This window comes from Pomacea canaliculata, linkage group LG4 (genome assembly GCF_003073045.1).
Source record: "Pomacea canaliculata isolate SZHN2017 linkage group LG4, ASM307304v1, whole genome shotgun sequence".
In the NCBI taxonomy this organism is placed as follows: domain Eukaryota; kingdom Metazoa; phylum Mollusca; class Gastropoda; order Architaenioglossa; family Ampullariidae; genus Pomacea; species Pomacea canaliculata.
Genome location: NC_037593.1, coordinates 26,546,305 through 26,560,079, shown reverse-complemented (window position 1 = coordinate 26,560,079; position 13,775 = coordinate 26,546,305). Strand labels below are relative to the sequence as shown.

The 13,775-nt window shown below is 36.3% G+C and overlaps 1 protein-coding gene across 4 annotated transcripts; it reads left to right on the top strand.

Annotated features, from left to right (window-relative positions):
• The first annotated feature begins 1,294 nt into the window (after window positions 1–1,294).
• Window positions 1,295–12,180, top strand: LOC112562922 (ATP-dependent RNA helicase DDX54-like). 4 transcript variants are annotated; one of them, XM_025236535.1, is made up of 20 exons: window positions 1,295–1,398; window positions 1,827–1,941; window positions 3,084–3,154; window positions 3,446–3,631; window positions 4,089–4,138; window positions 4,529–4,570; window positions 4,883–4,978; window positions 5,484–5,667; window positions 6,019–6,150; window positions 7,449–7,659; window positions 8,197–8,331; window positions 8,645–8,736; window positions 9,084–9,216; window positions 9,370–9,443; window positions 9,854–10,030; window positions 10,264–10,406; window positions 10,902–11,006; window positions 11,205–11,306; window positions 11,477–11,607; window positions 11,963–12,180. In XM_025236535.1, exons 2-20 carry the CDS (start codon window positions 1,830–1,832, stop codon window positions 12,142–12,144), a joined length of 2,358 nt encoding a protein of 785 aa, XP_025092320.1. In that variant the 5' UTR covers window positions 1,295–1,398; window positions 1,827–1,829; the 3' UTR covers window positions 12,145–12,180. The 4 variants fall into 4 exon arrangements, with proteins under 4 accessions (XP_025092320.1, XP_025092319.1, XP_025092321.1 ...); XM_025236534.1 differs by having other exon boundaries at window positions 1,334–1,435; XM_025236536.1 differs by having other exon boundaries at window positions 1,371–1,435; window positions 1,830–1,941.
• The last annotated feature ends 1,595 nt before the right edge of the window (window positions 12,181–13,775 follow it).

The following is a 13,775-nucleotide window of genomic DNA, read 5'->3' as shown; positions in this document are numbered from 1 at the left end:
AAAAAAAAATGATTTGTCAAAGACAGTTTAGATTCAGTTTTCCACAGGCAGTCTCGATCGCAACTGATCATCATTCCTATCCCCCTTCATCTCTCACACGTACACAGACACGTGCGCACGTGTGTGTGTCCACGCGCTCTTATAATGTGCGTGCAGTGGCGCCCAAGTGGCAGAGAGGAATGTAAAAACTCTAATTTGCTACAGCACTTTGAGGATCGTGCAGACACGGGCATAAATCAATCGTCTCAGGCACACCTTTTAAAAACCCGGCCATTATCACAGGGTTAATGATCGAGTGATTTTTCCCGATAAGATACAGCAATATTTATCCCAGAGGGTAATTATCGAAGCAGCTTAATTATTTGTAAGGAATCGAGCGCTATAACCACACAAAAAATGTTAACAATCAACAACACCATATAACCTATTCACACCCACCCCCTACATAATCACAGTTCACACAATCCCACATTCAGCTCAGCAGAGTGCTCTGGAAAGAATTCCTACGTGTATAATTCATCACCTCATCTACTAAAATGACCCAAAATGGACTTTAAAGTGAATTAACCAAAACTATTAAACAAGCCGATATACACTTGTTCTCAAAAGATTTAGTACCACGTGCATGCAAAATAAATTAACAGTAAAAAATAAAAGATAGCTTCATTAAAAAATTAGGTCGATATCTTGTCCAATATATGGTACGTTTACTACTAATTAAGGCTTCAGCAGTGAACAAACAACGACTATTGTTTAAGTATTGAAAATTATTGTGTTAATTTTAGCTGTTTTTCTTGTTTTGTTTACTGTATATCAAGATATACATCCGGTGAAAATATGTATAATATCTTTACAATTCATTTGAATTCTCATAAAAACATATATTCATGCTCGAATGGCTATACTGTATATCATTCAAACAGCAGTTTTTTTTTAACAAAAAAAAAAAAATTGTTCTGTTCATTGTCTACGCATTCACTAAGGAGACTCTAGATCACAATGGTATTTTTTTTAGGACAGAGATAGAGTTTGTTTTGTTGCTCCTTATCTCTTAGATTGTGTTCATTAATCAATCAAATCGTGATAGTTCTTGCAGACTGCTTCCCAGTTAGCCGAGAAATCATTTCATGAGAAAAAGTGTGTTTGCTGTTCACAAACTTGTATGCATTTTAAAGTTAAAGTTATGTTTTATTTTATTCCGGTAATACTTTAATGAAATGTCCCGATATCGCCTCCTTTCGTTTTTTTTTTTTTGCTTATAGTAGAGCTTCAGACTTTAGTGTCTGAATCATTAACTCTGTGAGAAGAGCTCTTCGATGGTAAAAGTTAAAAATATCTGTATTCGAGTCTTCCGCTTCCTGTTCCGACTGTACAGCGTGCACTTGTTGCTGTTGGGAGGTATTATTTCTACGGCTTTCACAACCAATTCGTCTAGGTATCAGCATAAATTATTTTTGGACATACCCGACATTAAGCTGGTCAATAATTCTTCAGCTAAGCATTTATTATATCCTTTCACATTTTTCTTATAATGTGTACATTTTCATACTTAAAGTATTTCGGATTGTAGTAGTAGCAGCCAAATTGTATTAACTGTAAAATGAAAGGAGAAGACAGACCAAAGAACAATTAACGAAGTAGATGATAAATTCCTATTTTCAACTTTCTTCCGGACTCTTCAATGAGTGTCTATTCCTTGGGGTGTGTTCCACCAATATCTCGTTAATCAGGACTGGCATTCTGTTAGTGGCGTTCCCCCCAACCACTCGTTACCACTTTTATGCTGACAAAGTCAAAGAGATTCAAAACTCTTGTCGTCCACACAGAAGATGTCTTCTGCTGAAGATTCTGACGATAATGTGGAAGTTGGAGAGAAGACACGTCGTCTTGTCATGGCTCACAATAGAAAGAAGAAAAAATCTGGTGGCTTTCAGGCAATGGGTGAATATTCATTTTTTTAAATTTTAGTTGCCAGCAAGAAAAGTTATCACTCCATGCTTAATACACAAATCTGGTTTATATATATGCTTCCCATTTGCATACATTTTACATATATAGTGGAACCTTGGCTAAACGCCACAATCCGTTCTGTAAAGTTGGTCGTACCCGAAATGTTCAGTATCCGAAACAATAAGAAATAAAGGATATAGATGTAATTGGTTACCAGCGCATGCTGACTTGCTAATATATGAAAGTTACTGGCTATATAGCAGCACTTGTCCCTGGGGTTTTCTTCTGCTAATCTTCTCACAAATGAACGATTCACTGATGCTAATACCTTTCTTATTTATATACACAAGCAACAACTTTTCTACTTCCATTATTTGAGGCCTTTGCTTTGTTAAAGTACTTCTTTCGAAATTAGCTTCTTTAAGTTCAGATTGTTGACTTCGACATACCATATTTGGCAGCAATATCCAACACACACATGCCACCTTCATACTTTGAAATCATTACCTTTTTTGATTCAATTGTTGATCGCTTCCTTTTCTTTACCTTGCTACTATTGCTCTTAATCTTCTTTGGAGCCATAATTGAGGGCTCTATTATTAAAATAAAGCACAAAAATCACTAAGAAGGATACGCACATATAAAGATAACGACTGACTGATCGTAACTGCGCCTCGAGAGCGAATGATGCTTGGTCTGAGATGCTGGTTTGTCACGTGTAGGTGACGTGCTGTTTTGTATCCTGTGCAAGTTTTTAACGAATTTTCGGTTGTTATCTGAAATGTTTGCTATTGGAGGCGTTCGCTGGCCGAGGTTCCACTCTATTTATAAATATTTACTGACTAGGATGGTACAACTTGCATTCTTGTTGAATGTATATAGTTGTGTGTACTATAGTGTACATATGTAGACCTATTGTCTCTGTTATAATCATTACAGGTGTAGAGCTTTTATTTTACCGCTATGTTAATCTCAGAGCCAATTTTACGATAAATGAAAGTGCTTTTGAATTATTATATATTGAACTATTATATATTTCTGTCTACAACAAGCAATTCGGAAAAAGTAAGAAGTATTACAACTTTGATACTTTGTCTCTTGTATTTTTATTTTGTGGTTGCACTTTTTACAAGGTCTGTCTCATGCTGTTTACAAGGGAGTGACCCGTAAAGGATACAAAGTGCCAACTCCAATTCAACGCAAGGTACACGTCTTTACAAACTGAAGAGCTAGTCAACAATTTTTAAAAATTATTTTTACCAGTTAATACTTCTTAGTTTAGACTCTTAAATTGCAAAGATTGTTCTATTCTGTCCCTAATATCTTGATACCGGGCACAATGTAGCCATACAGAAAAACACTAACTGTTGTGCTATGGGCTTTGAAACAGAATCTAAATCAAGCATGCATGTTTTGTGCATCATTGTTTCTTATTTTTTCCATTGAATGCCATTGTCACAATTTTTGTGAATAACATGATACATGGTTGTGACAGGCCATCCCAGTGATTCTAGAAGGTAAAGATGTGGTTGCCATGGCACGGACTGGCAGTGGCAAGACTGCAGCATTTGTGGTGCCGATGTTGGAAAAATTGCAAGAACACTCTGCTAAAGGAGCTCGAGCCATTATTCTCTCACCAACTCGTGAGTTGGCTGTGCAGACACTGAAATTTACCAAAGAGGTGGGGTACTTCAACAATTTGACAGCAAAGAATATAATATTTATCCTTCTTAAATAATGCCTATTTTGAAGATTGGTTATATTCATTTTTCTCCCTGCAGTAGCATTTGATCTGCTATCAATAAAGAAACAAACATTCACACCAGATAGCAAATAACTGAACTATTATTATTAGAATATTATTAACTGAATTATTATGTGCCTTGATTTCTTGGTATTGGTGGTAGTGAAAGGAAGGATTTTGATGGTAAGCACTGAAACGAAAAAAACTCAAGTTTACTTTGCCTTGAATTGAAGTTTGTAAACTAGTTTTACAACAAAGGTTTCTCTTGTTTAGCGCTGTGACCAGAAAGGCGCCAGTTGCTATGTGTATGTGAAATATCTTTCTCCCAATTCCTATTTTAAATTGTTTATCAGATTTTTCCTGTTTTTATCTACGTGAAATGTTCTTGTTTTAGTTGGGCAAGTTCACAGGTCTGCGAGCTGCTGTCATTCTTGGAGGTGATAAGTAAGTTAATTGGGTTTTTTGAGTAGGCTCCTCTGTTGCCTCACAGATTAACAGATCATAAAGTATATTAACCAAACTTCTGAATATTTCCCAATGACCTATTATAATAATGAAAATCTGTATATCTTACAAACTGTATATAGAATTCTTTCATTTCATCTTCAGAATGAGTTTCATAAAACTTCTTGTAGCTTATGTACTGAGAGTGTGGCTAAACTTGTCTTTCAAATCTAATTTGAATGTATTTGATTTTTACAGTTTCATTTTTGCAAATAATTATTTAAAAGTAGAGCTCGTGTAAATAGAGAGAGAATCCCCCAAAGTAAGAATGTTCATATTCTGTGTAATTCAATTGATTATTGCTGTCTACATTACAATTGTTATTTGCAGGATGGAAGAGCAGTTTTCTGCTTTGCATGAAAATCCTGACATGTAAGTTTTTCCCCTCATAAAGTTGCCTTTGTCACGTTTTGATTTATTATGAATCATTTTTTATGTTATGACTAGGGATTACTGCGCTGCCATGTGCTGAAAAGCTGTTCCTCCAAATTGTCTTTTAAGTTTTAAAAGGCATGAATTTTACAAACACAAGGTTCTTTTCTGCTCATTTTTACAATTTCCGAGTAGATTGGTTTTCTTCTTAAAAGGTTGGAGATTGTGCACCAATCACATATTTTACTTACTGGTAAGGGCAACTGGCATGTAAAGAAAAAACCTCAAATCCAAAAATCTTTTCTTCTGCAGTATCATTGCCACACCAGGACGTTTTCTGCATGTGCTTGTGGAAATGAACAAACGTCTCACTGATGTGCAGTACATTGTCTTTGATGAGGCAGACAGGTAAGAGGGCTGCAGGATAAAGGATTAAAATTTGTATGAAAGTCCAGGTGTTCTGATCGTGATTTCTTCAGTGTTTCTTCTGTGTGATTTATCAGATATATGGTTCTGTTGTTTATGGCTCTGTGATTTCTAAAGAAGATGTAAGAGAAAGCAGTGGTAGAAACAAAGAATTTGTTAAGTGGGTTTTTTTTTTTGTTTGTTTTGTTTTGGTTTTTTTGTCACCATGTTTCAGAGATTTAACATACATGCATCTGTGTGTGTGCGTGTGTCTTTCTCTCACTGTGCCACATATTCAATCTTTCTAGATTTTTACTGTTTTGTCTGATAACATGCTTGTGATAGGGTTTGATAATCAGTAGTTGTCATTTATATAGTTTTTGCAGGCAAGTTTGTATTCATTGCATATATACTAAATTACAGATAGGTGTAGACATGTATGGGCCATACATGAATGTTGATACCACCATTTATTAGTACTTTTCACATGTGTTGGCCTGTGTTGCAGGTTGTTTGAGATGGGCTTTGCAGAGCAGCTGCGAGAAATTCTTCACAGGGTTCCTGAGTCTCGCCAGACCCTTTTGTTTTCTGCTACTCTCCCTAAGTCTCTTGTTGATTTTGCACAGGCAGGGCTGTCTGAACCAGTTCTCATTCGTCTGGATGTGGAGACTAAGCTGAGTCCACTACTAAAGGTAAATCTGGCATAGTGGCTGAAACCAGGTAAGTGGGCATAAGGGAACAGGTGCTAGATAGTAGGTGAAAAATTCTATAAGACAGACATGACCTAAAGAAACACTTAGTCGATAGTGCTGATCAGAACTGGAGACTGTTTCGGACTAATATTAAGTTTAAACTTTAAAAAAAAATTTTTTATATCAAAGTTCTCAAAAGCTTGTGAAGGTGCCAGTAGATTTACTGTTTACTGTTGCATCAAATATTTTTCTAGGGTAGGGAAGGGAAACCTTTGAAAACTGCTGTCTTCCTTTCTGGTCAGTCTCATTGTTTTTTGCTGTTTCTAATTCTCTTTTTTGTTTGTCTTTTAGATGTCATTTTTTGCCTGTCGTCCTGATGAAAAAGTTTCTATGTTGATTTACCTGCTTCGGGAGCTTTCTGCAAAGAATGAACAGACTGTGGTCTTTACTGCTACCAAACATCATGTTGAGTATCTTCAGATGGTAAGTTCTGATCCGTCTGTTTCACTGAGAATGACACTCTGTACTGAAGATACTCTATGAGCGTCTTTCAAAGTTTTAAAGGGTTGATCATAAGCATTCTGCTTATCAGCAGACAAGAGTGTTTCTTGTTGCTTGCTCAAGATTACAGTCATTATCCAGAGTACTTGAATAATTAGTGTAGCACATTCTCATGTCATGAAACAGAAGCTTTCTTTTGCATGCAACAACATAACTGATCTACAACTATCCAACTACTCAAAATCATCGATTTTGGTGAGGTCTACGTTCCCTTTGTGTTGTTATTAGGAATCTTGGGTTCATTGTTACTGCAGACATGAACCTTGACAGAGAAGTTTCAGCTATCTCTCAGTCTCCCTAATATAGTGCCATCTGCATTCTCTTTTGAAAACTTTTAATTTCTTGCTCTTGGTCTGCCCTGCACACCTTTTCAGACTTCAAATGTTAGAAAGTACATAATTCTTCTTCAGTACAACTTTATTAATGGCACAATGAGCAAACTTTCCAAATATCAAGAATATGACCAGAATCTACAAAGAGCTGGAACAGACACAACATTACGAATGTACATCTGGTGCTGAAAGCAAATTAATACAGGACTATGTCACTCCTTCATTCTTTTCACTAGCTTTATGTTCATGCTTGCATTCAGTACAACTCTGTGCTGTGCTTAGTTTATGTTAAATGCAATTGTCCAGCCTACTTTTCTGAACTTCTCTTTCTTGACATACCAATCAGAACCTTTTGATCTTTGTTTGACAAGTGCACTCTATCTTTTGTGTCGAAAACAATAGCATAAGATCACTGGCATTTTAGCTGTGGTACAGCAAAACACTAACTCACTTCCCATTTATATCCTTTGCTGATCATTGAATCTTAAACATATTAAAAAAACATTTTTTCTTTGTGACCACTACTAAACATAATCTATTACTCACCTCTTTTTCTCCCATTTGTTGATAACTTGTTCTTGGTCTTCACTGTCTTTTGTGCATCCTTATCCTTGCCCATCTTTAAATTTGATTTTTGTGACAAGTGCTGAGTGCTTGCTTCTGTGTGATCATAATTCAGCTTTATATAATTTATTATTGTTATTATTATGCATATACTTACATAGTTTGTCATGATCTGCATTCAGTAAGTCTGTTTATTTAACAAGATCATATTGATTTTACCAACAGCGCTTAATAAAGCTATTACCTTAAATCCACAAGACTGAAGACAGTATTCCTTAAGCTATTAAATTCAATCAAAAATTGGTCTTTTCTTTGCCTTTTCAGTTGCTGTCAAGGGCAAATATCTCCAACACATACATCTATAGTTCCCTTGATCAAACTGCTCGAAAGATCCATGTTGCACAATTCCAACAGAAGCATGTTAAAGTTTTGGTTGTGACAGATTTGGCAGCACGAGGGATTGATATTCCCCACTTAGACAATGTCATCAACTACAACTTTCCTGCAAAAGCCAAGCTGTTTGTCCATAGAGTTGGTGAGTGGGTGAACATTAAGATTTGGTGACTTAACGAGTGTTAGACTGTGAAATGAGTAGGAACTGTGTTGTGAAACATATCAGCTACAACTTTCTGGTTAAGACCAGAAAGTTGTTTGCTCACAGACTTCATGAAAGGGTGAGCATAAGTAAGATTTGGTGAGTAGAATAATATGGGAGTTTATGAAATAAGGAAGGATAATTAACTATAAGTTAATAATAACAACATGATTTGCAGAATGCATCTCCCCACCTTACAGGCAAGCTGTATGGGCTTTGCAGCAGACGTGATAAATTCATGAAATACGACATCCAACTCTGAGTGGAATGCTTAATACAGAGTTCATAAAAAGATAATTTACAAAAAAATTAAAAATCATTCCAAATAGTCACTGAGACAGTAGAAGTTGAACAGTAGTTTTCCATCTACCTTTAGGATACATGGAAAAAATACAAAATTTGCCTCATGGGTGAATAAGGACCTGCCGAAAAAATGAGTATTATTATTATTTTTTTTTTTTTGCTTCTTGATTTTAGGTCGTGTGGCTCGAGCAGGACGAAGTGGTGTAGCTTACTCGTTGATTGCAGCTGAAGAGCTCCCATATCTTGTTGACTTGCATGTCTTCCTTGGACGAGAAATCAAAGTGGTTCCCCCTGATGGACAGCAAGATGGTATGATCAGATTTCTAGAATTTGGCTTGAAGAGAAAATGTTTGTGGGAATTTGAAAACAGGCTCCCAGAGAACCCCATTTCCCTCTGCCCCCAATATTCCAGTGGTCCAATAAGATTTGTGGAAAGAAATAGCCTGTTTTATTAATACACAAGACCAGTAAATTGTGCCATTAACGTAGAGACTTGTAATTACAAGGACAATCAAGCTGGGGTATGGAGGGGTAAATAAGTTGCCTACTAATGATGGGGAAAGGCAGGAGAAGAGATGACCATGCAGAATCTGAGTGCTTCTTTCCTCCCTGTCCCAAACAGATAGTGATGGTTACTATGGTAGCATCCCACAAAGACTTTTGGATGATATGGCAGAAGAAATGAAGCTTCTTCATGATGGATCAGTTGACTTGGTGAGTAACCATGTATGCAAAAGCTTGTGTAAACATAAATTTGTGGTGGTTAAAAAAATTTTAAAGGATGAGAAAATGATCCAAGTTTTCCTTGCCTTTTTGTGCCGTTCTTATACTCCAGTAGACTGAAAGAATAAACGCTGCAAGAAAATGATTTTTTTTAAATATTAAAGAGTTTATTCTTGTGACGTCTACAATGCGTAAAACAGTGCTAATGTAGCTTAACTAGCTGGGAAATTAAATTTTTCAACAAAATTTGCACATTGTGTTTGCGGATAAAATCAGAGATGAACTGATATCATTTTTATTTAGACTTGAAGTAAAACATGAAATGTTTGTTTTTGCAGAAAAACCAGTTGCGTGTCACTCACAATGCTTACAAGCAATATATCCGATCACGGCCTCCTGCAGCAACAGAATCTATCAAACGAGCCAAGCAAATAGAAAATGAAATGGTGCTTGGAATGCATCCTGTCTTGAGTATGTTGGACAAGACAGTTTTCTGAGAAAAAAGTTTATTCTTCTGAAGTTAACAATATGTAAAGTGATGCTAAGACCGAGTTACTAGCTAGAAACTTAGTTAACTCTTGAACAAATTTTACACACTGAAGTTTTTTCATACTGTATTTACAGATAAAGTCAGGGATGCAGCAGAAAGTGAACGCTTACAAGTTTTGTTTGCTTTGAAAGCTTTCAAAACCAGAAATGTAAGTTAAAACAAAAACTACTAATGAATGCACTTTTTCTTATATGCAAGACATTTTGTCTTTTCTTACTGAATATTTCACATAATCTTTCAGAAAAAATAGTGCTTGACTTTATTTGTTACCTGAAATATTCATGTTTCTTATAAGACTTTTAAGAGAATAATGCTAATTTTTAGGAGTTTTAATAAGTACTACCTCCTCTATCAATACTGTTAAAAGCATAAATGTAGTGAAGGAAAAATTATAGATTATTAAAACTAGTGTCTGTTGATGGTAGAGTATGCTTCATTTCGGACAAACTTTGTGAGAAGAAAAGCTAAAATTGTGTAGCAACAGATGGAGACACCTAGGATGTGCTGAGAAAAGAGAAAGATAACGGTCCTTTAAACCTTGTTCTTGACATTTTGCAGACAATATTTGAAGTCAACACTGCAGCAAAGAAGCCAGGGTTAGCAGTGATGAAAGAAAAGAGGTTAATGCATGGCAAAATCATTGATGCACGGCGGTCTCAGCAAAAACATTCAAGTGCACGGCCCCCTGAGCAAGGAAGTTGCAGCAAACAGGATGTCATAGATGAAGATGTTGATGTACAGTACCATACCAATATCTTTACCTTTCACTTTCATTTTACACTTTTTATTTCTTCATCAACTGTACCAGAGGATTCAGCAGAACAACCCCTCTTTAAGCAAACAAATTACTGCCCTTATTGTGGGTGTTGACAATCCTCTGCAGATTTTTATAATAGATTCTAAATATTTAACTCATCATTCTTTGTGTAATGGTTACAGCTGACCTATTTGTGGGTTTCATATTACAGGGTGTTTTCAGTCAAGTGATTGGCTCATCGGAAAGCAAGAAGGATAAGAGTGCAAGAGGTCAGAAAAGAAAGAAGATGCTTCAGGTGAGAGACCCAGAGAACTACCTGTCCTACAGACCAGCTGACCATTCTACTGAGTCAGGGTAAAATGTCTGCTGTATTACAAACCTTTACTGTAGATTTTGTGCATTGGTTGGTTATTTGTAAATAAAATGAACATTAGGAAGATATAAGTTTTTATATGTTCAGAATATTCATTTGTTGCTTATCATTTAAATGAGAAGTGAGAGACATGGTTCTAAGGTGGGTATTTTTTCAGTAAAACTGAAACTTTCTATGAGTATAAAGACTTCTTGTAGGAAATCCATGTAAACGAGGACAGGTGACTAGCTCTGAAAATTTGTAATGATTTAAATTTTGAAATGTTTTCCATACTATCAGCAATGGCTAAATATGTAATAAACAGGTCGTGAAAATATGGAATGTGGCTGTTAGTATTATTTTCTTCTTATATATTATGTAAGTTTGTGTCAGGATGGTTAAGCAAAAGAATTTTCTGAGTGATGACTCAAAAAAGGCACTTTTTTTTTTGTTTGTTTGTTCAAAAAGCTGAAGCCAGGTTTTTTGTGTTTTTGTAGGTACAAAGTAACTGATAGTTTTAGTCAACAGATGAATGGGGCTGTTCTAGACTTCACAGGTGATGATGCACAAACAATGCACAACTTGAAAAACATTCGCAAATGGTGAGATTTTTTTTTTTTCTTCTCTCAATCGTTGTTTGGGGAGAATGAGGTCAAGGATAGGCCTTGTCAGCTTGCTTGATTTTACATGTAGTTTGCCATCATAAAATGTCTCTTTTCCATCACTGATGAATTCAACTCCATTAAAATGTAGCCCATTGTTTTGGGGTTTTGTAATCATGCTTATGCTTATGTTTTCAGGGATCGTAAGCGAAAGAAGTTTGTAGGAGAGAGCGGTGAAGGTAAAAAGAAAATAAAGACTGAAAGTGGTCACTGGATCCCTGCTTCATACAAGTCAGATTTATATCCTTGATTGTGAGAACATGGTTTGAGACACCAGTTCTTTGTTTTGCTATTTTTGGATTGATGAATAAATGATAGTTGTGTTTTGTGACAGAAAAAGGCCATGCAAATTTAAGTAATTTTTGCTTGAAGATGTGTAACAGGAGAATGTTTTTCTTGACTCTTGTCACTTATAAAACTTGGCTGAAACAACAGCAGGTAGATGAGGAACGTGATGAGATGGAGGATGACAACAACAGTGGTAATCACAAGGGTGGCAAGAAAAGGGGCTTCCAAGTGATGGGGACAAGAGGACGAAAACGTGAGTCCCTGTTTGGATAGTGGTGTGGCTGTGATGCTAGGGTCTTTAGCACACTGTTGTAGGTCATTGAGTGACAGCAGTCACATTAGCAAGCAAAGAAATGTTAGTTTCTCTTTTAGTTACTAAGTTTTTCCTTTTCACTACCTCTTATTATTAAGCCTCAAGATGCATGTCTATGGATGACACCTATGTGTCAAGTTTTGCTCTTTAGGAGGCTACCTGCTAGATTGATGTGATGAAGTTACTATCAACAAGATGTCTGCTTCACTGATGACAAAATTGAAGTCTATTTTTTTTATAGGATATATGCCAAGTTGAGTACATTTGTTAAGTCCAGCTTTTATCTTATTAACAGGATACATGGCAGAGGCAGCTAATTCTTCACAGAAAGGAGGCAAACGCAAATTCAAGTCTGGGAAGCTGAAGTCATCTGATGAAATTCTGAAGGAGAGAAGAAAGAAAGCCAAAGTTCAGGCATTCCAGAAACAGAGACAGATTATCAATTCTAAAAAACAGGCAAAAGGCAAAAAGCGCTAGACGAGTTGTTTAATAAAATGTTACAATTTTGTTTCACTTTGTGTCTATTTGTATTTGTGGGTAAAGCATCTCAGAGCTCTTAATTCTTTAAGTTCATATACTTTGACCAACAGCATAGCAGTAAAACCTACCACTAACTGCATATGAAAAAAGTTTTTATTGTTTCATACTGTTACCTGCATAAATTATTTAAAAAGCAATATGTTAATGCATCAGGAAATAAAAAGAGTTAATGTGAAAATAGATTTTAGCTGTAGAGTACCACAGATAACATAGAATCACTTGAACAGCTGCTGCAAAATGGTACATAGCATGCTCATCTGTACAGCTGTTGAAAAAAGGCAAAACTTGAGACATTACATTTTTTGTTAGTCTATCTTTCCCTTTGAATTTCTTGGACGTAACGAAGAAAATGCTAAGAACTTATTATAATAATAATTAGCAACCTGGACTGATTTCTTGTACTTTTGATGTCCCTTTCCCAAGGTTGATGTTGATAGCTTGTTTTTTGCTTTGTCCTGCAAACTCTTCCAACTTTTATATTTTCCACTTCATTGGCATCAAGCTTAATTCGCGGAGCATATGTAATGTAAATGTGTGGCCTCCTTGTAGAAAAATGAAGCACTTGGACTCTTGTACTTAGTGCATTTATCATGCTCCATTCCTAACTTGTTGAGGTTGACACCTTTTGTGAGGGGTGGGGTGGAGGGGTCAAGGGGAAATTAAAAAATTCAGTTGATACGCCTGTGTGACCTCCCGTCGTTTAAGCGTTGAACAAATAAAACAGATTAGTTTGGATGTGGGTGGAGTGAGAGAAGAGAAGCCAGCCACTGGTTGTGAAGGAGAAAGGAAGATAAAGCTGCTAAGCGACTCCCTACCCCCAGCATTCTCTTTTTCATCAGTACGATGTTTGCATTATAGAGGAAAGTCAATTGTATTTGTATAGTCTTTTCTAACCTGTCATTTTGAACCAGGTTCATCTAAGAAAATAAACAATATCCGCATCAGTGTACACTAGCAAACGTGATCTATATATACACTGCTCAAGACAAAAGAAAGGATAGTTGTGTCGTCAATCACTATTTTGTGCCAGTAAAACGCAGTAACATTGAATCACAGGATTTCTTCATTCATTAAAAAATAAAACAGCCAGTTTTACTGAAAAAAAAATCTAAGTTAACCTTAACTAGAAGAATTGAGCTTGAACTGACATAACCCATGTTTAAAAAAAAACTAGTATCGGAGAAAAGTCAAACATCGTTGTTTCCAGCATTTGCCTAAATGCAGGCAAGGTACCGTTGTCTCGTGGACTAAATTGATATTCTCAGAGTCCTTGATAAATTCCCTATCACTCGTGCTGAAGAAACTGGTACAGCTGATTAAGGACAGCGGGTCGCTTTTATCGAAGATTGCTCTCCATGAGCCGGTTGCGAACCGTCCGGTCCTAACAGTTAAGTTGGGGGGGGGGGTGCTTGCAGCAGTCCCACGAGTGTGCTGGCAATGGCTGTTTTCTGTCTTAGAATGATTAAGCTCTTCCCATGCTACGGCATGTTAGTTCCACCTACTGATGAGCAGCTTTCTTACAACTCCGCAAGATTGTGAGCATTCGGTCGTACTTATGGGAACGTGCT